The 27577-nt window shown below is 41.2% G+C and overlaps 1 protein-coding gene across 4 annotated transcripts in view; it reads left to right on the top strand.

Annotated features, from left to right (window-relative positions):
• Positions 1–22845, top strand: part of foxp2 (forkhead box P2) — a 108733-nt gene extending 85888 nt beyond the window's left edge. For 3 of the 4 annotated variants that reach the window (XM_079818186.1, XM_079818185.1, XM_079818187.1), the window contains 10 exons: positions 956–1060; positions 5693–5780; positions 8416–8499; positions 11516–11726; positions 12230–12306; positions 12437–12538; positions 14464–14585; positions 14680–14749; positions 15361–15572; positions 22186–22844. In XM_079818186.1, the coding sequence (XP_079674312.1) occupies positions 956–1060; positions 5693–5780; positions 8416–8499; positions 11516–11726; positions 12230–12306; positions 12437–12538; positions 14464–14585; positions 14680–14749; positions 15361–15572; positions 22186–22330 (1216 nt within the window). In that variant the 3' untranslated portion in view covers positions 22331–22844. Of the gene's footprint in view, positions 1–955; positions 1061–5692; positions 5781–8415; positions 8500–11515; positions 11727–12229; positions 12307–12436; positions 12539–14463; positions 14586–14679; positions 14750–15360; positions 15573–22185 lie in introns of all 4 variants that reach the window. The other variant, XM_079818188.1, reaches the window with a different exon arrangement.
• Positions 22846–27577: the final 4732 nt, after the last annotated feature.

Below are 27577 nucleotides of genomic sequence, written 5' to 3'. Positions count from 1 at the left end.
AGCGTTTATACGCACGACGACCCTTTTATATGCTCCGTGTCGGCTGTAGAACATAGATTCACATATTTCTCTATGTATTATTCAGTCTGTAGCGCCCATATGTTTGTACATAGCAACAGCTGATGACTTCACTGGGGGTGTATGTGTTGTGTAATTGGTTTCAAGTATGGAACGTCTTCACAGAAAGCCCTTGCTTGAGAGAGATATCTTTAGAGGCTGAGAAGAACAAGAAAAAAACAGAGCAAGAGCGAGATAATAATTTAAGAAATAGGTTACACTCTTTTCTCGTGTGTTGGCGGAGTCTCTCGGGTCCACGGTCGTTCGTAATCATAGAGAGTGTTTTTTTGTCAGAGCCAGCTGCTTTCTAAGATGTGCTGGATCGATAACGGCAAGGTAAAACAGCCGGTGAGGTTTGTGTGTGTGAGTGTGTGCCGCAAATAAACACACGGCGTACTGCTCTGCTTAGCCTCACTTTCGCACATTAGCCCCTCAGCACCGTTACAACTGGCGGTCGTAACTTACCGCAATGTCTTTTCACAACGGGTTGTGTCCTTAAAAACGGCAGTTCCACTGCGAATTAATCTCCTGGTGAAAATTTAAGCACAGGGGCCGGTTTTTTGCTATTTTCACAAGTTGTCCGTAATGGCTTTACAAGGTGAAAGTCTGTGGAAAAAATGTTGATGGGCAATTTTACTTGGCTGGGCCATGTTTTTTTTAACACACCCGTGTCTCCTCAGTAATACTCTGGATCAATAATCAAAAGGTAGCCTGGTGTCAAGGGAGAGCATGTGTTTTTCCAGCTTTTCTGAGCATCAAGTCCACATTCACCTTCACAAGCTTTCATAGAAGTACACTAAATTGAGCTGTTCTAACCTCACTTTAGGTCATACTGTCCTAACAGGTGGCAAGTGGCATTGTTCATCTTCATTTTTAATGCTCATTATTTCTCTTTCAGTTCAATGCATGAAGAGACTGGAGCGTCGCACTCCCTCTATGGTCATGGAGTGTGCAAGTGGCCAGGATGTGAAAGCATATGTGACGACTTTGGACAGTTTTTGAAGTAAGTGGCCATCAAGAGAGAAAAGTTTCATTTGTCTGTTTGCTTTGAATGTCTCTATAGAGAAACATTTGAATGCTTATGTGATCTTAGTTGTTTCTTTTCCGTCCATCGACAAAATCAACAAATTATTCAATCGCAAAAGTTTCAGCTCTTAGCTGTAAATCCACAAAACGAATGGCGAATCTCCCAACAGATTTCTTCAATACACCTGTCAGCCTCTCAGAGGTGGTGCTCAGAATGACCGTGCGTCTCCAAGGCTTTGTGAGTGGATTATGGGTTGGATGCGAGTGGTAGAAGCTAATGGCAACCCACGTAGCCGTGCAGTGTTGTCATGGTGTGGCTAACGGAGTGAAATGAACTCTTCATGCTCCATCAACAATTTAGTTAATTAGCTCATTTGTAATTGGTCGGCTTTGTTGCCGGGACGTGAGCGGGGGGGGACATCAAAGAAAAAGGTGTTTGCGGTGCTGGAGATTGCAGGTTATCACGTTGCCACTCCGAGGAAAGAGCCTCGCCATCAAAGAATGGAGAAAAAGGTTCATTTGAATATTCTAATTAGAGCCGTAATTAACTGTGAAATAATAATCTGGTGCGTTTGGTGGGTGTAAATGTCCACGTCAATTCATGTAAACGGCTTTTGAGAGTGGCGACGTCGTTCTCTTTTTTATACAAACGCTCCAGAGTCCACTTCAAACAAGTCAAGAATTTAACACCTTTGGGTGCAATTTTTGAATTAACCATTTAACTAAGCTGGTTATGACTGTCAACCAAAAGACCATATTTACCTCAAGGTACTGGGTTAACTCTCCCCGTGTACCCCATTGACACTCGTTCATTACGTTCATTGCAGCATAGCATACATCCGAGATCACGTGATCATTTCCCGCCAAATTCAGCTCACCACTGTGTGCAAATCAATGGTTGAAGAGAACTAGATAAAACTGCTCTGTGTCTGACAGTCTGTGCGGTAGGACGCCGTTACAGCTATCAGCCTCCTAATCTTTGTCGAAATGGGGGCGAGACACCCTCGTTTGCTCCCGGAGCCGGAGACGTCCGTACTGTAACTCGTACATGAAAACAGTCCCACAAAAGACAGTGTGATCTGAGCCGGCGAGATGCCGGGTGGCGCCGTGCCTTGGAGGAGCGATTGTCGGTGTCAAAAGGAAGCTTTTAATGTTGTTCGGAGATGCCAGTCACTGCTGCGTATCATCCAGGTACACACGCTTAAAATGGTTTACATAAAATAGGTGTCAGATTCAAATGGCACCTTTGATGGGGAAGCAGGGGGCGGAGGGATTCACCCAGCCTTCGCGGGCTTGTAGCTCGCGGAGAAGAAACCAGCAACGGTTTTGTAATCTTTGTTGTGTTGCTGAGAAAGTTGTCAAGATCAGCATTTAAGCGCAGCTCTGCACTCTTTCATGCGCCGCGCACCTGGAGAGGGGTAGCCAAGAGGTGCTTGGCACGTTACATTAGCTCTGAAGTTCAAATAGACGCATGCGTGCAAGCGGGGTACACCTTGAGACGTGTGTAGTAATGCAACACAGCACGCATCTTGCAGGTCTGATTCAGGGCAACTTATTTGGAGCTAAGAGAGGGGGCTAATGAATTCATAGCGTTCTAATGTTGTTCTGCCACGCAGGCGATTTTGTTATTGTTTAAGCTTCAGATTGCTGCCCTAGTTCTCTTATTGATTTCCTCTCACATGTTTGAGAAGAGTCAGGATGAGCGTGGAGAGAAAAATACAGACATATCTGCTGGCCTGTAATAAAGATTGACATGCTGTCATCACATGCTTGCATTTGCAGAAGCGTCTTTCCACTGTGGACACACTACGAGCTTTTATATCTCGGTAAACAAATCCTTGACCGTCTTTTTCCGAGGAAGGAATGTTCCTAACATTTAACACTGGTGAAGCAACCTGTCGAGCTTCCACCACTTAAACGGCAGCATCTTAAACTGGGCGCTCATGAAAGCCAACAGGAAGTCCCTAGTTAGATTAATGAAGTCCATATCTGGTTGAGTCCTTTGAAATGGGCAAAATTATCTGAGTTGACTGGAAAGGGCGAACGTGAGATTTGAAGCATATCTTTTGCAGCTAGCTTTAACTCCACTGATTTCATTCTGTGGTTTTTCGAATGCACTTCTCAGTCCGTTGCGTACCTGTCCATCTGTTTCTTAGACATCAGAGCCCTCATTCCCCATCTCAAAACAAAAATCAATATGCCTATAAAGTGACCCATAAATTACAGGCGGCTCCAGAGATGTTTGCTCAGAGCGAGCAGGCGGCCCCGTCTCATTCTCCTCTCACCTCTCTGTTTGAACTAAACCCAGCGCCACAGGCTCATTAAGAGATATTGGTGACTGCATCTAACCCCCCTCCAGCCCCCTGCTTTTATCAATGCATAGTCAAACACCTACAGCCTGAATATTTCATAGCCATGCAGTAATCTGGATGTAATCGCAACGTTAACTGGCTCTCACTAACGTTAGCACTCGCAAAAGACCGTATCTTATTCTGCTGGCTACTAAAAACAGTCATTGCGACTTACAATTGCAACTTAGTATCTCACAACTACAACTTTATAGCTCACATTTGTGACCTATATATTGTAATTTTTAGTACATGTTTGTAACCTTATTTTCTCGCAATTGGTAATTTATGTCACAATTGTGGCTTTATATATCACATTTTATTTCTTCTATTAATTGTGACTATCTTACAACTGTGACTATATTTCCCCAATTTATTTGTTTCACATAATTGCAACGTAATTTCTCACAATTGTGTCTATAGCTCATAGACGCATCACCTTTTTTTGCGCAATTGTTACTTTTTTTTCCAATGAATTCTTACAATTGTCACTCCCTCTTAAATGTGACTTTATGTCTAACAGTTGTAACTATTTTCGTGTTTTTTTCATATAATTGTGACATATCGTACATTTGAAACCTTATATTGCACAGTTGTGACTTCATATCTCACACTAATGACTTTGTCATAACTGTGCTTTTATTTCTCACAATTGTGACTTTCTATCTCCAAAACATGCATAAAGAACCTAATATTTTAAACTTTCCAACAATCATATTTGATTTTTTTTTATTTTGTTTTACTCTTGGAGGTGTAAACGGACTTCCATTTGAAAAGAAAACCTTGCGTTCCTCAAAGAAGCAAGGAAACAAGATTAAGATCTAGATGATCGCTAATGAGAAACGGGGCGTGCAAGATAAGATGTGTTATTTAGCAAGCTACCTGTCGGGACGGCGGAACTAGCCAGTCGTGGCTTTTGAAGCAGCTGTAATTTATGACATCCACCATACATCAAGTGCGTAAGATAGCATTATGAGCATTGAAATGAAAAGGGTATTTGCAGCATTAGTTCCCTGCGAGGGACCTGATTACATGATTAATGAAATGCCCCTTTGCATGCGCATTCTGAAACAGCAATTAGGCACGGGCCGGAGAAAGGCACCAGCTCTCCAGTCATCCTCACCATTTTTTTTTTCAATGCTATCTCACTCTTGATTTATAATGGAGAATATCTGAGCATTAGACCTGAAACGGTTACAATAGCAAAAGCGGGCGTGATGGAATGAAATAATTTTAGATGGGCACAGGCGTAATTGAAAGGTAGCGACGGCCATTGTGTTCTCAAATGTCCTCTGCTTTGATTGGCGTGTTTGAGGAGGATTATGAATACGTTGTTATTTTGCGTTTTGCACATAAACAATAGCTCGCGCTATGAATAGAGAATGAATAGAGAAAATGCTTAGTAGTGTTAAAACTAGCTTGGTGTGGGTGGGTGGGTGTGTGTTTGCGTGCTCGTGTGTGTGTGTGTGTGCGCAATTTAAGCTCACACTAATGCACTGGAGGTTGTACTGTAAATGATCATTGAAGGGTCTGCAAGCTAACCTATAATTACAGGAAAGAGAGTGGCAGCATTGGCATTTCACAAGCATGTCTTCTAAAAGAGCGCTTTGTGGGTTTGTCACCAATGATAATTTAGATAGAGGCTCATTACCGAACATCACAACACTTTTAAAAACCTTTTCGCCTCCGTGCGTTTGCCGGGAATAAAGGTCTATTTTAATGGTGGGCTTCTTTTGTGTCCTGCAGACAAAATCCAATCAAGGGAAACCGCCATTGACTGCTCCTGCAGTCTGAAGTGTTTTTTTTTTTTTTTCCTGTGTAATATTCTAATGAAAGGATGAGTAGATACATTTAATATGTCGACGGAATAATGCACTCTTCGTAGGAGGCGCTTTTTAAACGTTACTCGAGTTAAATTGCATTTATTATATTTATTTCTTGATAAACGTTGAAGACAAAACCTCTGCACGGGGCCTTTTGTACGCCAACATCTCTCATAAGCCGTTGTGTTCTGAGCGCTGCCTCTCATTCTCATGACAGTCGCTCTATTGTGCTGTTAAACACCGGCTTTCAGCAAGCGCGGGACACACTTGTTAGACAGCGGCGGTTTGTTAAAAGCTAATGGGATGGACGTCCTGTAATCCAGAAATCATATTCATCAACAACGGTGGTAGTTGATCAACAGCAACCGCTTATTATTAGTTCAGCCCGTGTGTGTATGCGAGGTCGGTTTTTCATCAGGTTCTCCTGTTTGCCTACAGGCACCTTAACAGTGAGCACGCTCTGGACGACAGGAGTACCGCCCAGTGCCGGGTACAGATGCAGGTGGTACAACAGCTAGAAATTCAGGTACAGTAGACTCATAAATATATACACATGCACACCCAAATCTTTACTCACCCTTATGTCATTCAAACCTCTATGACTTACTTTCTTCTGTGGAACACAAAAGAAAATGTTTGTGTATCCATACGAGAAAAGTCCATTTGGTTCAGCGTTGGTTTTGGATTTTCATTGTTTCTCAGCAGAAGAAAGTAAGCCATACAGGTTTGGAACGACACAAAGGTGAGTAAATGACAGAATTGTCATTTTTGGGTTAATGATCACTGTAAAGACAACATGGAATGACATGGAATTCACAATTCATGTGTGATTTGCAGGCTAATTTCTTCACAAATTGAAAATATTGACTTTTGAGCTTATACTTGAAACTTTGCATTGCGTACTGCAAATACCATTAGCTCTTGTAACAATATTATAAATTGCCTGTGGTGTTTGTCATCTCAATAACAATGTCTGTAAACATTGGCATAACCATCTGGAATACCTGTTTATCCGACCAATGACAGATAGTGGGAGTGTTCGGGAAGCCCGTTTTTGCATTTGCTATGTATTAAACGCAGGGAATATTTTAAGTGACTTCATTTTGTCATCAGGACTTGAACGGATTGTGGAAAGTGGGTGCTCAGTACCATCATGTTGGGCTTAATAAAAGTAAATTTCATGTTGTCTTTAACACACACTTGTTCAACTTGAACTGCTTTTTTTGCAGCATAACACCACTCATTTCCAGCGCAATTAGCTTGTTGCCATAAAAAACTCACAGCGCATAAACTGTAAAAATGCACAAGGGACACCTTCAGCAAATCCATCCCAACAAAGGTGAAAACCATCACAGGCCTTTATAATTGAATCATGGCTTGTGCTTATTTTCTATCCCGTCCAATTAATATGCGCGCATCTGGGCTGGACTGTGTTAATTAAATACACTTTGCACCTGAAGGAACCTCTAAAGAGAGCCACTATTTTCAGTAGCTGGAGCGTGACCTTATTAAGGTGTCACGCTGGCGAGATAATGAGAGCAGTGATTGAGGGATGCTATTACTCAGAGCTGCGGCCATCTCTCCCGCCAGTTAACGCTCTGTCCTTTGCCTCACACCTTCCGGTGCATCATGGGATACGCCGCATGGGTTGCGCCAGGGTTAAAACCCATCTTTCTTCTGTTAATTTCAAATAAATAACAGGTTTGCAGTGTATTTGCGGCCTGTGCTTTTATGTAGATCTCACCGGTCCCTGAAGTTTACTCGCCGCCTTGCCTTTGTAGTGTGGATTGCTTTCTGATCGTGGCCCCTCTAAGCCTCCGTGATGCCCATCTGAATGCAAGCCAAGCGTTCCCCTCAACCTTTAAAGGTTTTTACGCTCGGCGAAACTCTCCCTATTTATTTGTTGGGCTCTTGAAACAGAACGATGAATAATTCTTGTTTATATGTAAAATAACAGACGGACATCACGATTTCTCCCTTGACTTGTTCTCGTTCGCTGATACCACAAAGCTGGCGTGCTTACACTGTGACCAATTACAGCAGGGCTGCTGTTTTCTGTCCTTCTGGGCTTTTTTTCCTTTTTTGTGGGGCTTTTTTTTGTCCTCCCATCAGTGGTAATGAGGCCCGGTTCAGAGCTCGGATGCCGGCTCGCTGGTGGAGTTCAAGGCGGTGCGCCGTGCGGGCCAGTCCCTGTCACTCTCCGTGAGTTAGATGGATGATAACAGATCGCCGGGGCACTAACTGGACCTCAGAGGACCCGGGAGGAAGCAGGGAGGCGGGACCGACTGGCACTCTGTTTGCGGGACCCCTTCACCTCTCGGCAGCTGCTAGATCCAGTCCAGCCCTAACAGTGTCCACAGGACTTTGAGTCGACGACCAGGACCCTCTAATTTATGGCCTGAGTAGCTTGTTACTGTCAGAGCTTTGCTGACCTAAATTCTGCTATTGACAAAAAGATGAAGTGCTATTTGTTTTCTGTGACCTCCGAGCACCACCTTCAGCTCTCCATCACCGCACCACCATGAGGAATGGTTCTCTTATCTTTGCTTTAATCTGCCTCTCTCTCGCTCTCAGTGGTTCTCAACTGGTTTGGCTTCAGGACATCAAGCGTCCAACACTGCTTTTATCATCTTAAAGTAACAAAACTGTCCTTTGCAACAAAGTTGTATACATACATGAATGAATACATGGGTATTTCTGCACATACTGATACATTTTAAACATCAACAGTCAACTACATTAATAAATGCTCTAAAGTAATATAGTCGGTCTAAATACATAAAATAGACGGGTATTACTGAGTGAATTTGTGATTCTTTTGACAAGATATGTGATGTGTTGTGAACCTTACTCAAGTGTATGGTTAATTGCAGTTTTATTTGCATTTAACATTGTTGTTTTGCAGCTGTCCATGACCCCATCAGAACAGACTTTTTTGGGTCATGACCCACCGGTCGAGAACCACTGCTTTATGTCTGTTTCTTTGAGGCAAGCTTAAGAAAGACCGTTCGGCCGTATGCAGGATTTATTACAAGCAGACAAGCTTGATAACAAGATGTATTACTGTGGTAGTCTGGGGAAAATCACTCATTTCTAAAACCGGTCTGTTTTCCTTTTTTTTCTCTTTCTCTCCCCTCCTTCCTCCCTCTTTCCGCTAACAGCTTTCTAAAGAACGTGAGCGTCTTCAGGCGATGATGGCACACTTGCACATGAGGCCTTCAGAGCCCAAACCATCACCAAAACCGGTGAGTGCATATTGGTACGCGTACAGTAAACAGGACTCGGATGGTAAATGAGCTCTCTAAACACGGCTGGAGGATGAGGGGAGAATGGGATTTGTAATGCCTGCTTTCTTGGGACCCTATCAGGAAGGAGAGAGCATTAAATCATAGACCCGATCTCAACCAAAAACGCAGAGCTATTACACTCTGATGGCTTTAGCACGGCAAACAACCTATTGGCCGGTAAAAGCTATTTAGCGCCGCGACCGCAGGCCCACTCAAAGTAGGGGGAAGACGTTTTGTTTCAGAAAACAAACAGTTTGAAATGATAGATAGAAACTGCGATAAGATGATCTGTAAAGAAATAACCCGTAATCTGTAAACATTCAGAGATATTGCGGCGTATTTGTAGAAAAAAATGGAGCGATGTTTGAAAACGGCCCATCTGTCTGGATCACGGTAGAAAATAACCATCAGATTTTCACCCAGAGATGTTGTTAACCATTAATCAAAAGACACAGAGTGTTGTGCTGGAAATGAAAGTGTTTACAAAAGAGAGTAGGCTGTGATAAATATTATTTATCAGAATTGTTTATTAGAGATTGAATATTTTGCGGGGGGAAACATTGTTAGCGTGTTTCCGCCGCTTAGCAAGTAGCTAATTTCACCGGCATAATCACCTCCCACCGTATAAAGCAGATAATCACAAGACAGAATAATTATCCTGTAAATCCATCAGGAATCGACTGCTCACCTCTGTCGATTTATTATTCAGGTTTTTTTTTTTTCCATTCTCAGAACTCCAGCAGCACGGTGAAATCGACTCTAATAAAAACGTTCAGCCTATAATCCACGACCGCATACGAATGAATAATATTAATGAAGTATTACATTACATAAACCGCACATGAAAGGACTGCTAATTGCATTTGATGATGAGCAATTAATGGCGAGTTCTTAAATAATCAGCGAGGGTCTGCGATTTTTTTTTTTCTTCTTCTTCTTCTTCTTCCAGCACATTCCTTTTTGTCTTTTCGTGCAAGTGTTGTGCTCACGCGAGCGCTTCGGCGTTATCGCTTTCGCAGGTACAAAAGAGAACACGTGTATCCTCCCCACAAAAAAGGGATGTTAGAGATAATATGGCGGTACTTTCACGCCCTCGTACGCACAGGGGCTTCAGAGAACCATCCCACACATTTGATAAATATTAATAGTGCGAATTTATTAGCACGACAAAATGAGCACAGACAAACCCTCAACAGCTATCAGTAGCCCAACACAAGCTGCGGGTACACTGTTATACGACCCCATTTAAACTCTGAATGGCACTTCATTAAATGTTACCTTTTGGCCATGCCATGGATGGCTGAAAATCAAAGTTACCAAGGCTGCTAGTCCTGAATAATGAGGGGCTTTTTTTTCCCCAACCCCTTCCCTTCCTCTCAGCCAACCTTGAATATATATTCAGATGAGCAGCAGTAGTAAAGGGCTGATCCCTGTGTCTCATTCACTCCTGCTCAGTTAAGCTTTAATAAATTCCATTTTGCAAACACCGGATTGTATGCCTGCAAACATGTTACGCTTGTTGCCGTAACCAGGTGAGGAGAGGGAAGGAAAATCTTGTCTTAACATTTTAAATATACATGCAGCACACTCTATCTGTTTCCCCGCTCGCTCACTCCCTCACTACTGATAGGATTTATTATGAAGTGCTTTTTAGCAGTGTTTGACAGTGTATCAAAACCTTTTTAGATGAGTACTGTGTAATTACAGGCTGATGTGGCGCTTTGGCTGCAATGAGAAAGATATTCAGAAGGACAATACATAAATCTGGTGCCGTGACCCGGTCCCTGACGAATTATACTATGTGTTTTTGCAAGCGGGGACAGAGATGGAAGTACAAATGGCTTTGTGTCTCATATTAGAAAGCTACATTTATTAGTAAAGCGCACACAATTATTACTAACTGTATAAAGAAATACATTTTCAACATCTGTGGTGTATTTTAAAATTAAACCATATATTTATTGTGGAAAAATGACAGTATTTATTTATTCACTCATAATTTTTTTTTAATAATGTGCACAATATTAACAGAAGCGCGTTTTAGAAGTAAATGGAGTCCATTTTAATTTCATATTGACTTTAAAACACAAGTATTTACTCGGCATGTGATGTTGCGATGTCAAAAATATAAGCGTTTACCCTTTTGCTAGGACATCCCTCTGGTAGACAACACGTCTCTGTCATTAATTTCCTTTCAAGGTCTTAGTTCCAGTCGTTAGCCAGAATACAACATTCCCCTAGAGTAGTCATTGATTTTCTCACAAAGTGGTATAGCGCGTGCCACTCTCTGTGTTGGCATTATCTCATTATCATTAAGTGGAGCTGTAATTGTCTATAGAGCAGCCACGCGGTCGCCTGAGAATAGCCAGCTTGACATTTCATTGTATTTATCAACACGTGCCACAAGCGATTGTTGATGTCCAACCGGCGGTCGTTTTCAATTCCGACAGCACCGGAATTCCGCCTGCCAATTCGCAATTAAGGCAATTTGGTTTGAATATGTAATGATGTCATTACCATTCGAAGGAATTAACAGTCAGACTAAAGGTCAGGGTGGAATTTTCCACTCGGGTGAAGTGGGGACACAAAAAAGCGGAGGAGGAAAATCCGGATAAGCGCGTATCGATAAAAACCTGACACTGTGTTTGGGTGGTACGACAGGAAGACAGCGAGACGGATCACTAGCGAGGTACCGGGTTATGGCAGAAAGCCAGGTGATCTCCTCACTGTGTGTGTGCTTTGCATCCAGGGAGCTCTTATGGGATAGAGATGGGCTGGGATAACTCACAGCCTGATCATTAGATAATCTTTAACAGCGTGCTCTAATTAGAATTCTTATGATACAATTTCATCCTGTAATTAGTGCAGATTGGCTGCTTCCTCCTATGCTTATTAGGGGAAACACAGCTGTAGGAATGAGCCAGCACTCTTTTAAAACGTGCTCTCTCTCTCTCTCTCGCTCTCTCTTCTACAGCTGAATCTCGTTTCCAGCGTCACCATGTCAAAGAACCTCCCGTCCGTCTCGCCCCCCAACTTACCTCAGACGCCCACCACGCCCACCGCTCCAGTCACGCCCCTTTCCCAGATGCCCCAGGTGCCCAACGTTCTCAGTCCAGCCAACGTGCCCAGCATGGGCGCCATGCGCAGACGCCACACCGACAAATACTCCATGACCTTGTCCTCAGGTTTGTAGACGCTTTTTTGGGGGGGGTGCTTATTTGAGCTTTTTACGCAGATTAGGCTCAAATCAAATCATCAATATTGAATGAATTTTAATTACAGGCAAATATAAAATAATGCAATATTCAAGAAGGCGATGCATGTGAAAACATCTTTTTTGATGTTTATATTTACTGGTCTTGTGCAAGTGTTCGGAGCAGCAGCGGGAAGGCATGAATTATTCAGACACATACAAAATATCGACGTGGGCTCTAATTTCATGAGCGTGTTAATGTTTAAGATTTCTCCAGAGAGAGATTAATTAAAAATGTATTTAGTTGGACATGTAAAAGGCTGATTTGAGGTGTCCCAACCCCCCACCCCCCAACTCGCCTCCCGTTTTAATTTGATAAAATCCTGAATGAATTCCTGGCGGAGGCGCGTTTAGCAATTATCCCAGGTGGCGACACCGGGGTTTATTTTTTTATTTATCTGCTGCTTACTATTTCTTATTTATTTTTCTCCGCAGAGATCGCCCCAAACTACGAGTTTTACAAGAACGCTGACGTCAGGCCACCGTTTACTTATGCAACCCTCATCAGGCAGGTGAGTGGGAAATAAATTAGCTTTAGCCTGATTAGATTGTAATTAATTGCTGCTTGAATTAAGTCTGGGTGAGAGCGACTTGACGCACACTCCAGTCTCTAACGCACCGCTTAATGGCATCTCATCGCAGGCTATCTTGGAGTCAGGTGACATGCAGCTAACGCTCAACGAAATCTACAGCTGGTTCACACGCACCTTCGCCTACTTCAGACGCAACGCCGCCACCTGGAAGGTAACGTGAGGGACGCGCCTCTTTTTAACCTGCCTCCTGAAAAGGGCCAATTCTCTCTTTATCTCGCTCTCGCCCGCTCTCTCCGTGACAAGTGAAAGAATAATTCAGCCTCTGATATCATTTTCTAATTTGGTGCAATTAATAGCCGAGTCTTGACGGGGAGGTGTGCGCTCTGACGCGCTAATTACTAACCAGCCACTCAATCATCAGCACCTTTTGTTAGACGTGGCGTATTACTGCTTTCTCAGTGTCTCCTTTTTGTTTTTTCTCCTTCCCCACCCTGCATATTATTGGTTAATTACGTTGAAAGATGGCTGTTTGCCTTGTAGAGGCGCGCCGCTACATCCCTTTTCCTGTTGTTGTTGATGTCGGCCGAGGCTTGGTACACACTATAACTCACGCGGCCAGACAAAAAGCCAAGGAGAACAAGACAAATGGAGAGAGAGGTTAAGACCTGCCTGGCTCTAAAGCGCTAATGCTGCTGTCATCCAGGAAACGCACTTTATTTCCCAGGACAAAAGGCCTCGTTTGTATCTCTGTCCCAACAAATACATCGTCAGACGGGGATACAAAGAAAAGGAGGATACAATAAAAACCATCCTCTATTTTTAGACAGGGTAGCGGTGCGTGTCGATAAGAGACGCGTCCGTTTTTTTTTTTCTTTCTATTTGAACTTAGACGCAGGTCCTCTCAAAGGTTTCTCCGGCTCTCATCAGCATGCAAAGCATTTCCCAGCACTAGATTTAGCAAAGTGAATTAATTTGGATTTGGCTTGCTAATGATGCTGGTGTATGATTACAGCTCCACAAGGGTGTGCAATAGCTCCCCGTACAGATGCATGCTGGGCCACGACTCATTTACTGCCGGAGCGGCTGCTCGGAGACGCTCGAATGAGTGTTTTTAGGCATTTTATGGCCTTGTAGACACACATGCATCCCTGTTTCCAGCTCTCTTCGCCTCTGTCCTTATCAAGGAAATATTTTAATCTGGTCCCGACTGGAACAAAGAGGCAAAGCAGGGGCTTTCAGCATATTCGGGTCCCTCTTTCTACAATAGCGGAGCAGGAATTTCCATTTGGATCCTCCCTGCTCTTTTGTGAGGGCCCGGGCAGGGCCGGCTGGTGACGGGCTTGTCATTTGATTAACAGAGAGAATTTTTAAAAAGGAATGAAAGGTGATTTAATATCTGTGCTTGGTCTCATCAGCTCAGCTTGGGGATCGAGCTCTCAGCCCCGCCAGCTTATTAGTTATAACTATATAGCATGCATAATAAAACTGCTCATTTGCTCATTAATATTAAAATTATCATATTCAGAGCCATGGGCATTAAGATCAATCAAATCCTGGGATTTTCAGGTCAGATGCGAGATCTGCTTATGAGGGTTTTTTTTTTTTTTTTCTCCCTTTTCTTAGAGCAAAAAACACCCGCCCCTCAAATAAAACATGAAAAAAATGTAATATGAGCAAAGGTTATTATTTGGCTTCTTTGCTACATGTTTTAATTAGATTCTTTTATGGCGACATGCACGACTTGCTGTATTTCTTTATTTTTTTTAATTATTTCTTTTTTACAATGCTTCATGATTTTGAAAGAGTGTTTATGGCTCATTTTGAAAAACCGAACAAATGTATTTGTGTGCTCTTAATTATTGTAGGATGATTTACTTACTAAAAATAAAATGCCCATGATTTAGTTCTAATCTGCTCTGCGGTAGATGATATTGGGTCATAACATGATTTTATTGTAGGATAGTGAAAGGGTGGCCGTGATATTATTGGTTAATATTTTCCCCACCTATGTGGCCTTGGTTATGACCGCAGAACGCTTTAAAAATATATATATAAAAAAAGTTATTCTTTAGAATAATATTCACTAATAAATCATGCACACAAAGATTTTTAATTTCATACATGTTTGTTTAACAGAACGCAGTGCGACACAACCTCAGCCTGCACAAGTGTTTTGTCCGAGTGGAGAACGTGAAGGGTGCCGTGTGGACCGTGGACGAAATGGAATATCAAAAACGCAGATCTCAGAAGATTACAGGGTACACACACACACACACACACAAATACAGTATACATGTCTTTCAGATGCTGTTACAGTCAGATTAATAGTAATTGTTCAACATTTGTGTTCAGGAGCCCGACGCTGGTCAAGAACCTGCCATCCAGTTTGGGTTATGGGGCGGCTCTCAACGCCAGCTTACAGGTAACGTGTGTGTGTATGTGTATGTGAGTGTGTGTGAGGTTGGCACAGGCAGTGAGAGTCTAGAAGGACACCATGTGGTAGAGGCAGGTACCTTCTTCCCCAGCCCGGCCTCAGATTGATTGCAGCCTGTGCAAATGCGAGGGCATAATCATTAATATTTATCCAAACTGTCATAAATGATTTGGCTTCGCAGTGTCGGCCAGCGAGGTGCTCGTGGCAAAAACTTTAAAATTTAATTACTGTATATAACTTTAATGTGCAGGAGGCAAAAATGTCAGGAGTTTTTTTTTTTTTTTCTTTGACTGTTTTGAGGTAAAGTTTTGGATGGTTTCATTATCATGTGGATGCTTGGGCTTTCTTTATTCACTGTTCATTTCAGGCCTGTCTTGTAAAGGTGAAGAGATTGTTTTTGCAACTTCGAAACTTTCCCCGTTGTTTTTCTTCCTGCCACATTTTATCATACGGAGAGACTGATTCTTCAGCAATAATTCGGAAGCAACTCGATAAAAAAGAGGAGATCATCTTGAACGAGCTGGAAGCTGTGCACCATGACATGCCGCCTGCTGAAAATGCTTGAGTGTAACTATTCCCTCTCTCTCTTTCTCTCACAGGCTGCGTTGGCGGAGACCTCTTTGCCGTTGCTGGGTAATCCAGGCTTGATGAATAGCGCGTCAGGTATGATGGGGGCGAGTCCTCCAGGAATGATGACTGGCAGTCCGACCGGCCTATTACAGGGCACCACGCACGAAGATCTCAACGGCACACTAGATCACCTGGACACTAACGGACACAGCAGTCCCGGATACTCCCCACACACCCAACTGTGAGTTCACACCTGCATTTAGACATAAAAAACACATCTGGAGTGATTTCCGAAATATTCAGTTGGATGAGATTTGCTTGGATCATGAAAAGTAGTGATTGTTTATTTAAATCAGCAATTACATCAGCTGAATAGAAAATGAATTGTGAAAAAAGTATATGGGGTCAATTATGCGTTGTATTTATTTATTAAAAGACATTTATTTAATTTGCTTCTTCAAATCAGGATTTTTAGCACTGATCTTGCAGTGGTATCAATATTTGCAAGGTTCCTAAATTACATTTAAATTTCTTATGCTCAAAAAAATCATCTAGACCTGAGGTTAAGTGTACATTTGGTACTTGGATTACAGCTCTTACCTATAAATAGGTAAGAAGTGAAAGGCTGCCATAATTATAGATTCCCTTGTAATTACCCCACTGTCCACATCGCAGAGGTTTAGATGTTATATTTTATGCAAGACCGTTCCTATTAATATTTAGAAGCTAACTATATCATTAATTACTTTAAAATCTTTCCCTTTCCATCTTTTTTAATGGCTCACAGAGAGAGAGAGGGAGAGAGAGCACAGGCTGATGAAAGATTAATGCGGTGCCGGTCGGAGGAATGGTGATATAGAACATGTGCTCGCCCTAATCAGTGATGTCACTCATGCTGGATGGCTGTGTTTACCGAGCCAAAGATAGTAGCACAAGGGCAGCGGGAAGTGTGTCGCACGCCGTCAGACTCACGCACACACACACATTTGAGTTTCATGCGTTTTTTCAGTTGCTAACGCTAACCCAAAGACCCCATTAGCTAAAAAACACACCGCACGCTCCAGAAATGTGTGTTAATAGGAGTGCGTTGGATTCAGAAGTGGGACAGTAGCGTGAAGTGGGCCAAATCTGAGACCCAGACAGAATCCCTGCGTATTCACTCCCTCAGGTTATTTAACTTTTAATAATGGACAGTTAAGTCTGGTGTTTTTAGACCCCTCTCTCTCTCTCTTTCGCTCCGTCTGCCTAGCCGTCCTTCATATTTGCTCTCTCTTTTTCTGGCTGAAGCGTTAAGACGTAAATGCTCAATAAAGGTGAAATCTCTCTAACATGACCTGTACATGCCCAAAATGGAAGAAGTGTGTTTTGCGAGCGGCTTTTCCAGAGCTGCATTTAATAATGAAGAAGCTAAAGAGGACAACACATTCGCATTTCGTCTCCTGAGAAACGGAACAATTAGACAAACCTTTCTCTGAACATGTTGCATTAATGGCATCAGACCAGATAACGTGTATGTACACATATATTTTTTGCCGTATCTCGTTTAGAGGAGAACAATTTAAGCTTGCTTTTATATAAGCAAAATGCAATATGATCATTTATTTGATATAAAATAAAAGTTGATTTATTGCGCATTTAATGCACTTTTTAATGCATTTTAATTCAGCCCAGGGCATTTTTTTCTCATTGTTTATCCAGTTTCACTCACTTCATGGAAGTATAATAGGGAGCAAACTGTTCATTTAGCCTAATTTTAAAGGGATGATGTGCAGTAATTTCAAAAAAGCAGGTTTTGCGCCACAATAAATTCCGAATATACAGTTTTCATCACTGTTTGCTGTGACTGACCAATCAGAATCAAGCATTCCAAAGAACCATTTAATAAAACTTGGTTAAACCGAGTTTGTTCGCACAAACACACTTGAAAATAGTGGTGTTTGCCGTAATAGTCATCTCTGATCATTTTGGTTGAGGAAAGTGTCTTACTTAAACACTGTGCCATTGTCTACACACACACACAGAGACTGGCACAGACTCCGGCTCCAGTTTTTCTCATGCCAGCCTCTCATTAAACACTAAATGTCTCACCCTGACATCTTAATACAGTGGAGAAGGGACGGCGAAGACTAATCATTTCTCTCTTCCTCTCTCCTTCCTCCTCCGACCTCACAAGCATGCCGCTGATTTATAATTAATGCAAATGAAAGCTGTAAGCCATGCTTCTTCACATTAGGAGTAAAGGCCTGTGTCGAGCTTAATGGCCAGTGGAACGTCGGCCCGACCGGGATCATTTGTCTCGCCGTAATATCTTTAAGTATATCTGTTTGTTATTGTACGATAAATGTGGCCAGCGGAACATTAGGTGAGCGCTGACGGTCAATGGTGTCTTTTGTAGCCCCATCAAACATTATGACAAAGTTGATGTTTACTAATGTTATAGCTTCATTAATATGGCTGTGAGAGCAGTAATTGAATTTTTTTATTGTTTTATTGCAAATTGCAACATTTAAAAAAATATAAATGCAGGTGAAAATGGGAGGATGGGATATTATCGGCTAAAATTAATACGTTTTGAAGAGCAAAGCTTAATCATTTGTGTATGTATTATAAGCGGCGGACAAACATTTCACCATTTGTGACATCGTAGCATCATTATTATGACTATGATGGCAGAGAAATGACGGAAATAAACAATTTACATAAATGAAAAAGTTACACACAAAGACATTTGCATACAATTCTGGCAAAGAAGTAATACTGTGAGAAAGCACTGTATTAATGAGCAGTCCCTGTTGACAACCACATTTTTTTGGTATGATGAAAAATAGATGTGAACATTATAGATTCATTGGTATGCCTGTTAAATGATAAAAATAACAAAATCACAGATGAATATACCAATGAGAGCAAGGCATGATGGGATATTCCCACGCAAAATGCCATTGTTTGAAGACCAAAGTATATCAGTTTGTTATTGTACTTGCAAAATAGATGTTTATGAACATTACATCAATATTATGGGTGAGATTACAGACAATTGCTTGTACAATTACGGGAAAGAACTTCTGTAATAAATATAAAAGGCATTGTTGACTATGACAAAATAGATGTTTACAAATGTTTTGTATGGCTAATTTGGCAGTAGAATGAATGGGAATTACGATAGCAAATTCCATACAATTATGAAAATGGTATAAAACTGTCAAATTAGTCTAACGAAAAGAGCTATAGTAATGGCCGATGGTGCTGGCAGAACAGATCTACCCAAGATACCACTGTGTGACAACCAGACGCTATTGTGCTTGAATGAATTGCTTTAATAAAGGAGGGAGAAGTTTTTAATTCGCATTCGCAGGTATTTCTTGAGGGTGTGAAATAGATCACTGTGGTGGTCCGGCAGAGTCGCCCCATTTCTCTCCAGCGCACGTAGCCGAGTACAGGAGACAGAAACATCCTGGCGCTTCCACATCTGAATATTAATCTATTTTGCTATAAATATTAAAGTAATCTGTACCTTTTAAAATTCTTTTCATATTCAAAGTTCCCCGTGCCATTGATGAGCGCGACCCAGGAGAGAGCAGCCAGACACGGCCTAATACAGAGACTAGTTGATAAGGATTCCTCTTTCTCTGTCTCTCTCTCTCTCTCTCTCTCTCTCTCTCCAGTCCAGCGGGATTTCCTGATGCATCCGACGTGTCAGAAATAATTAGGTTTTGTCAGATTTATCATGGTAGCACAAACCTCTCTCCCTGCCAAGGGCCCGAGATCATGTTAAGCCTTGTTTGTGTATGACAGAGTTATTATTCTTGTTAGTAACCTCACTTCCGCCCTCTCTTCGGCATCTCGCCGAACCGCTTCGTGTGTTTTTTTTTTCCTCCTCCCTACATTTATTGACAGTCGGTAAAGATATTCATCCATTTGGAGTTAAAAACATGGATCATGGTGTCCGAGGCAACTGGCAGTCTGAAGTTGATTAATGGTAGAGTCTAGCTGCAGGTTGTCTCCTCACTTGAGAAGTGCCACCACGGCCCCTGCATATTAACGAAGGCCTGCACTTTCTATTAACAAGATAAAAAAAAAAAAAAGCTCCACTCTATCCCACCCACCCACCCAACAACCGCCCCCCACCCCCCTTTGCTCCAGGGGCGAGAGGATGAGAAATTCTCCATTATTTATAATGGGGCTGCAGCTACTTCTTTTTTCCCTTTTAAATAGCAGGTGCCATCAGTAAACTTCTCAGCGGCGAGCATATTTTACTGTCAACGGTTTCGCGTTTCCACACACGCTTCATTAATCGGGGTTTAATTGCTGTTAACGCTTTTTTTGCAACTTTGAAAACACGAACATCTTGAGTTAAGGGTGTCTCCAGTGCCATGTTGTTGAATGCGTGCCAGCGACGTGTATCTTTTTTGCGTGGGTGTCGAGTTATGGGTTTTACATTTCATTACAGTTTTGTAATTAGATCTTAGAGTTGCGTTTCTATTGACGACGCTTGCAGGTACTTATTTAGGTACTTCCTGGAATACTTGATTGTGATTGGTCAGTCACTGCATTTCGAAGAACCAATTGTCTCTTCTCATATAACAAAATCATTTGAACTCTAATCATATGTGCATTTGTTCATAGGGATGCACCGAATATTCGGCCACCGAAAATTTTCGGCCGAAAATGGCCCAAAAGTGCATTTTCGGTTTTCGGCCGAAATACTTTTATCACCGAAACAACATGGCCGAAATGTTGTGATGACGCAAACAGAAACCGCGACCTGCACGTGCTTGTCTGAAGCAACATGTCTGCGGTGTGGACGTATTTCAGTATATCTGAGAAACACCCACATCTGCTCCATGCACAAGCACTGACAGCGAGAGCTCATGTTCTCGATGAGAAGAGGAACAGACTTCACTGTGAAACCGAACGGTTTCCGAACGCAATCTTTAACAGTGGGCATGTTTTAAGCGCGGAACACACTTCAATCCGAGTTCCCACACCAACATCGATCAACATGTATCACAAAATTCAAACAATAAATGGCGTTTTGACGCTCTTTAATGTGGCATCACTGATCACGTCACAGTTCAAGCGGCGGCGCGTGGGCACATGATCGCGATCGATCATCTCTTCCTTAAGAATAAACATAAATGAACATCTAAGGTGTGTTGAGGATACATTACAACTTACTGTCACGTATCATATGTGGTGTAATCGCTCAATCAGTGTTTCAACGGCGAAAAGACCTCAATATAACTGCTTGTAAATTAAACAATGTCATGTAGCATCACATTTACCTCAGGCAGTCATTCAGTGTCCACAGAATTTTAATCACTAGAGAAATCAACTCTTTCACTAAATATATGCTCTATATTAGCCGTTATATTCATTATATTCTACTAACCTGTTAATGATATCTTGATTATTTCATGTATGTTTAAATAAACCTGTCATGAAAATGACAGACACTGTGTATAAATGATTATATTTCAACAACGAATTGGATAAAAAACTATTTTATAATTAGATTTAGAAGTTATTGCAAAAACTGCCTTATGTGAAGCTTACATGTTTGCATACTATGTTATTTGAGTGTTGATTATTAGACCTAAAAATAAATAGCAACTGAATTTAGGCTCATAGTTTGGGCTCTGTTGTTAACCTGTAATATTAATGTGCAAATAAGGGCTCCTTAAATAGTTTACAGCAATATCTTCAATAAACTTTTAGTTATAATTTAATTCATTTAAGGACAGATACTTTTTTTTTTCTTCAGTAAACCAATAAAAATAAATGAAAAGCCATTTTGTAAAACTGCTGTACCGAACCCGTACCGAACCGTCAGTTTTGTGTACCGCTACAGCCCTATTCTACAGTTAACATATGGGCTATGGCAGTCTTTGTTTTGATACATTATTATGTTGAAGGCCTACAGAGAAAATAGTTGTATCTATAAGCAGTTGCACTTGTTCTGAATGCACTTTCTTGTAGTAGTCCTACAGAGAAAAATGTATGAGTTGTTTTGTTTTTATGAGAGAACATTTAATTTTAAAACCTTTCTGTGGGTCTGTACATTATTATTTAATGTACAAATGAGTGGGGTCAAGTTACACATTTTAGTTTGAATTTTATTTTATACTGTGCATTGTTGCAATGTGCTAAATAAATATTGGCATAATTTGTAATTGATTTATTCTTTGAAACTTTAATATTAATGTATGCAATTGCAATGCCTTGATTTTAGTAAAGTAAGTACACAGTCATAGCCATAAATGCAATGGTACTTATAATTGGCATAATTTCTTTCAGTGTTTCGGTTTTCGGCCTTGGTTTCCTCTTTTTCGGTTTCGGCCAAGAATTTTCATTTCGGTGCATCCCTATTTATTTATATAGTAAGCAAAAAATGGAATTATGTGCAGTTCATTAACGCAAAATAAATCTCTTTAATAAGATTATGATTACCATTATTATATGCGCTACTGTTCAAGAGTTTGGTATTCAGGAAAACATTCAATTGATCAAAAGTGACTCTAAAGACTTTCATAATGTTACAAAAAATCAACTAAATGCTTTTTTGCTGATCATCTATGCATCAAAAATACTTTAAAAATGTTTCCACTAAAAAATATTAAACATCTGTTTTCAGCACCGAAGCAACAAAAAATGATTTCTGAATGATCATGTAAATTATTATGAATTTAGCTTTGGCATCACAGGAATAAATGACTTTAAAATATTTTAAATTGTAATTTACTACTGTTTTTACTGTAGTTTTGTTCAAATAACTGCACTTAAAATACAGTGTTAAATATATGAATATATGACCGGACCTTCCTCTAAATTTTGATCATCTGTCGTTTGCGCAGGCCTCCAATTCACGTCAAGGAGGAGCCACTAAACATGGATGACGAGGACTGTCCGATGTCATTGGTGACCACAGCCAATCACAGTCCTGAGCTGGACGACGACCGGGAGCTCGAGGAGGGCAACCTATCGGAGGATCTGGAATGACTATTTTGCCCCACCCCTCCGCTGTGGCTCTGCCCCTTTCAGGCCCCGCACTTCCACTAATCCACAACCACCGCAAAAGCAAAAAGACTGGACGCAGCAGGCGGGAGTATTTATTTAGCATGCATCTGGAGACTGGCCCGAAGAAAATCTATAGCGCAGATCTTTAGGGACCACAGATGGACAGACATGAGACGTCTGCTTTTTAAAAACAAACATGAAAGGATGAACAAAAGGACAAGACTTCATTGGAAATCAGCTTGGCCACCTCACACAACGAACACGAGGCTCATGGACCGAAAAAGACAGAGGTGAAACGGGAGCGAGTCCGTTCTGTAGAAAGCCAACGGCCACATATACTGCCAAAAAAAGAAGTTTTAAGTTTGTGAATATCCAAGCCACAGTAGTCGTCGGTGTTAGATGCAATTGCTGGTTCAATTCAAGTTGTTGCTCTGTTATTTTTTGCACATGAGTAGTATCAAAAATTAGTGTCACTGCCTGTATGTCGACAAAATGTAAAAAAAAAAAAAAAAAAAAGGAAAAAAAAAAGGAAAAAGCAGTTTTTTTGTTGTTGTTATTTTTTTCTTTTTTTTCATCCTTGTCATTTTGTTCCTCCTGCTCATTTCAAGTCACGTTTGCGGCACCACCAACTGTAAATGGCATTTCTTAAAGTCACAACCGTGGTACCAAGACTGTTGCAGCCGTCCAAAAACAAGTACACTAATAAGTAGGTCTCTGTTTCTGCTGAAAAACGTGAAATGTGAGAGGAAAAACACGAAAGAAAAAGATGCGTTCCCGCATATTCTTCTAGTCTCTTTACCTCCTTGTTCGAAAGCTTTGTCTACCTGCAAAGAGTCACAGGCAACAGCTAGAAACCAAAGCCAACACTATCAACGGCCAATAGCTTAGACAGAAGCCGCCAGACTCTTTGGTCAGTCTTCTGTGACTTTAACTAGTACAAAGAAGCTTTTTTTTTTTTTTTTCTCCACTGACTACCTTCGAATAACCTCTGGGATTGTCTCCTTTAGCCCTGTACAAAGATAAAGATGTAATTTGATCGACAGACGGAGCTCTCGCTCTGGCCTCGTGATGTCGAAGACCTCGATTCGACTACCGCCACGAGGTCCGGCTAGAGCAAGAGAGCAGCTATAAATGGATCATGACCAAAAGAACCATTTGTGGGAGTGCAGAATTATTATTTTTTTTTTACTTTTGTATTCCTTTTTTATCATTATGATTTGCGTAAGCCATCTTGTCATCGTTTTTTACTAGTGAAATGTACTGTTCATTGTGACTGTCCAGCGTGTCATGTCTTATATCCGTCAATTTCTTCAGAGCCGAAACCGAAAAATATAATAACCAAACTTTAAGATATCTAGTGAAGCCAAAAAAGTCATGATTTCAAGTCGATATGAAATGATGTGGCTTGGTTATATTGTCAAAGCAAATAACAGAGCCATGACCGGAAGAGGACGTTTGCTTTGCTCCATTGATTCAGACTCATTGTATAATTCATGGCTATATAGACTCACGGGAAGGTTTGTGGTTAGACCATGTGTGGTGTATAAGTAGCAACCAGTTATTTGAGGCGCTCGCTCGCCCGCTTTTATTGCAACGTTGCTGATGTCATCGAGGAAAAGCGGTTGTTGCTTTAAACTTTGTTTCTTTTTCAGTCAAACCAAAGTTATACAGATTTCTGCCTCAGCAGATGGAGATGAAAATAACGCAAAGCCTGTTTCCTTTTCTTCTTTCACTTTCTTTGATCGTCCTCTAATGCAGAAAGCCCATTCGAAACGGATAACTGCTTTGTGTTGTAACCGATAATGTCAAAGTTTGTATCTGTCTGTGTGAAACATACTGTGCAGTTGTTCCCGTTTCGTGCCAAACCGAGGGGTTGGCTGCTAGTTTAGCACACACACACACTCACACACACACACACACACTCTAATAAGACAGCAGAGCTGGATCCAGGAACAAAGCGTATCCCTTATCCTTTGCTGGAGTCAGCAAATTGACTTGAAGATGACATTCATAATAATTTTATGGCACCAAATATAAGGACACAGCGTCTTTGAATAAGAAGAGATACAAAAAGGGTTCTCCCACTTATCCAAAAAAGGCTTCTACCTCTTCACAACGCGAAAAAATGGCAGATTGCACGAGTCGTTAGAACGCCACCGACACATTTTTCAGTCGCCAAAAGCGCCAGTTTACATTCCCAAAGGCAGATGTGGAAGGTTTGCATCGAACTAGTTTGTCCTCAGACATTTGTAGAATGACTATGTAAAAATACCTGTAAGGGGATATTGTGTTATTAAAAAAATGCATGTCTAAATTCATTTGGTGGACTGGAAGTAAGAATTAATTAACACATATAATAAAACGTCAGAATGATGTTGATGGACTAAAGTGTGCATACCTCAGCTATACTGTTTCCGGAGGAAGATGATGATGATGGACAAAAGAAACTCTCAGCCACAGAATGCATATTACCTGTAGAGTTTGCATGGGTTTTGTAAAAACATTTTAAAAAAATGTCTAAAATAGTTGCTTGCACATAATACCAGAAGAACCTCCAGATCGGCAATCTCCTCCAATAGATTTTAGGATTGTCTGGGTTTTTTTCTGGGATGATTTTGTCTGTATTTTGATAATTGTGCATATTATGTAAAAAGATACGGAAAAAAAAAAATGTTGGTGGACCCATGAATTTACCAGACATTTTTTTTCTAAGCTAAAAAGATCAGTGTTTTTTCTTTGTTTTTCTTTTTTTTTCTGAATTTCATGAATTTTTACTGTTCTCTCATTGCTTGCTAAGAATAGCAAACCTGCTTTTCCTGCATCTGCGTTGCGTAGCTGTAAGGCTTTTCCTAATGTGTGTATTTATTGCTTGTACCTCTGTGCATACGTTCTGAAGCATTACGTCTGGCAGTTGAGTCATGTATCCTTTCTAATAACTATCATTCTCTGGGAATATGATCCCCTATGTATACAGTAAATTGGGACTGTAGCGAAAAAAAACACAAAAAAAAAAACATGTTTATGTAATTGGTGAATACCTTTTGGTTGTTTTTGCCTTTTGGTTTGGTTTCGTTTCCTTCGAATCGAGACTCCTTTTTGATACTTTTCATTACCGTGTACTGTGTCCATATGTTACGGATTTCTGCGAGAGTAGAGGTCACGATTGAGAACTGTAACGGCCGTTATTATTTTCTGTATTCATGGCTTTTCACTGCTGAATAAAATAAAGGACCAAAACTAGGATTTGAAAAGCAACTGTCTACCTCCAACATCAGGGAGTTCTTACTTTTTTTTTTCCTACACATATATCTTTTATCCTACAAAGACGCAGCCTGTGGAAACGGGGCTGCATTATGCTTTTATGCAACGTGGAGGAATTTGTCGCAGGAACTCAAAAACAGCTCTGAATAGAGAGGCGGGGAAAAACAATAAAACTTTAATAGCAGACTTACACAGCTTTGTTCCGGGCTCCCGGCACCTCGAGTGTTGTTTGGATGAGGCGAGAGGCGCCGCCCGTGCAGCCAGAGGTGCGCGTAATGGACTCGGCCCGTGTTCTCCGTCCTCGGCTTTGATCTGAGGAGAGCGTGGCCCGGCACAGCTTACTTGAAAAGGCTATTTGGGATGCAGTCGGGCCTCTGTGGGGGAAACGGCACATCTTCTGTGCATTTTTTGCTGTTTTTTTTTTTTTTCGATCTGAGACCCCCAGTTGAGTTGCCGCATGTGTTTACGTGACGCTTCGGTTTATTTGCAAGAAATAATGCATAGCGCTGGGACTTTTCTGCACTTTATAACCAAACAAAAGCTAAAATAGTATTGTTTTTGAAACATAGCCACGCCCAAAACTCGCGCTATTGGTTGAGCTAATCTTGCCGTTTCAGGACATTAATACATACAGATCGATGTTTAATCCTACAGATGTCAAACTTTCAATGGTCCCTGCATTTTAATTTCGCTCGGGATTAAAAAAAAAATTGCACACTGTACCTTTAAGAAAAGTATGCATGTGGGTTCTAAATGATCTTATTTCTTATCCTGGTTTTACTTTTATCAAACAAATGAACCCTTTTCCCAAGGAAACGGCGCGTTTTGTTCGAGGTCAGCGCAGACAGATGCGATTTAACCCCATTTCTGCCTTTGAAATTGAAATGCGTTGACCACAAATTTGCACGAAAATCATAAAATACTAAAAGCAAACTTGTCAAAGTCACGGGCAGGTGCTCAGGCGGGCCGTGATTGAACCCAAGTCCCCGGTGTGACCCCGGCGCTCATTTTCATTCATAACAGTTTTATCTTGACTGATGGGCCGCTCCCGTTAGAGGCTTTTTTTACTCTGAAGGGATTCGACTTTACCACAAAGACCGAGCTAACAGGCCCCTGAGAATTCGTCTTTTAGCAGTGGTTCTCCACTGGTCACTGAGAAGAATTTGGATTTTTTTGTTTTGTTTCACCCAATCAAAACGCCCAGTTTGCTGCAGCTACCCCGGCCTGTCTCCGCGTCGCACTACCTCTCAGGACGCTATTCTTCCATGCTTTTCATGCACTTGGAAGTGTTTGTGAATTCAAGTGAGGGATGGCGCACGACGTGCAACAAGGGCCGCTGTGTACCACACAACATCAGAGCGAGCGCAGACATTAAAGTGTGAGCCACATTACAGACCCCTCTTTCAAAGGCCATGAAATAATAATGGCTTGTGGTTAGAGGTATCCGTGAGTCACATTCGCTGCTTTTCATAAAGTGGAGTTATTTACAGAGCAATGAATAAAAGAATGGGATAGTGGTGCAAGCCTTTTCCACATGAACGGAAAGAGCTGAAATAGGTCAGCAGACATTTTGTTCTTTAGGTAGAGGACTTGTCATAAACATCCACTGGAGCCATAGTCAAATGACAATTGCGTGTTCTCTTTAAAGGGGCTATATAAAAGAATTTCCATGTATGAATCGCTTTTTTTATTGCCATTGTGTTCATTTTTATGTGAAAATTGAAAGGATGTGACGTGGACGTGCGCTCACGAGCCTCTTCCGTTCTAACACATGAAAATAATGTTTATACAATGTTTGGGATAAATGAGCTATATTATGTACTATGTAATGTCAATGTGTCATGCATAGGAGATTAACTTCGAACAGTCATATTTAGCCTATAGTCTTAAAATACTTATCAAACGATCATAACAGTGTAAATGAAATGACCTCGTGTCGACATGATCCCGGTGAATCGCAGAGCTGGT

The sequence above is a fragment of the Gobio gobio genome (assembly GCF_949357685.1).
Source record: "Gobio gobio genome assembly, chromosome: 5".
Classification (NCBI taxonomy): domain Eukaryota; kingdom Metazoa; phylum Chordata; class Actinopteri; order Cypriniformes; family Gobionidae; genus Gobio; species Gobio gobio.
This window is presented reverse-complemented; position numbering and strand designations above follow the sequence as displayed.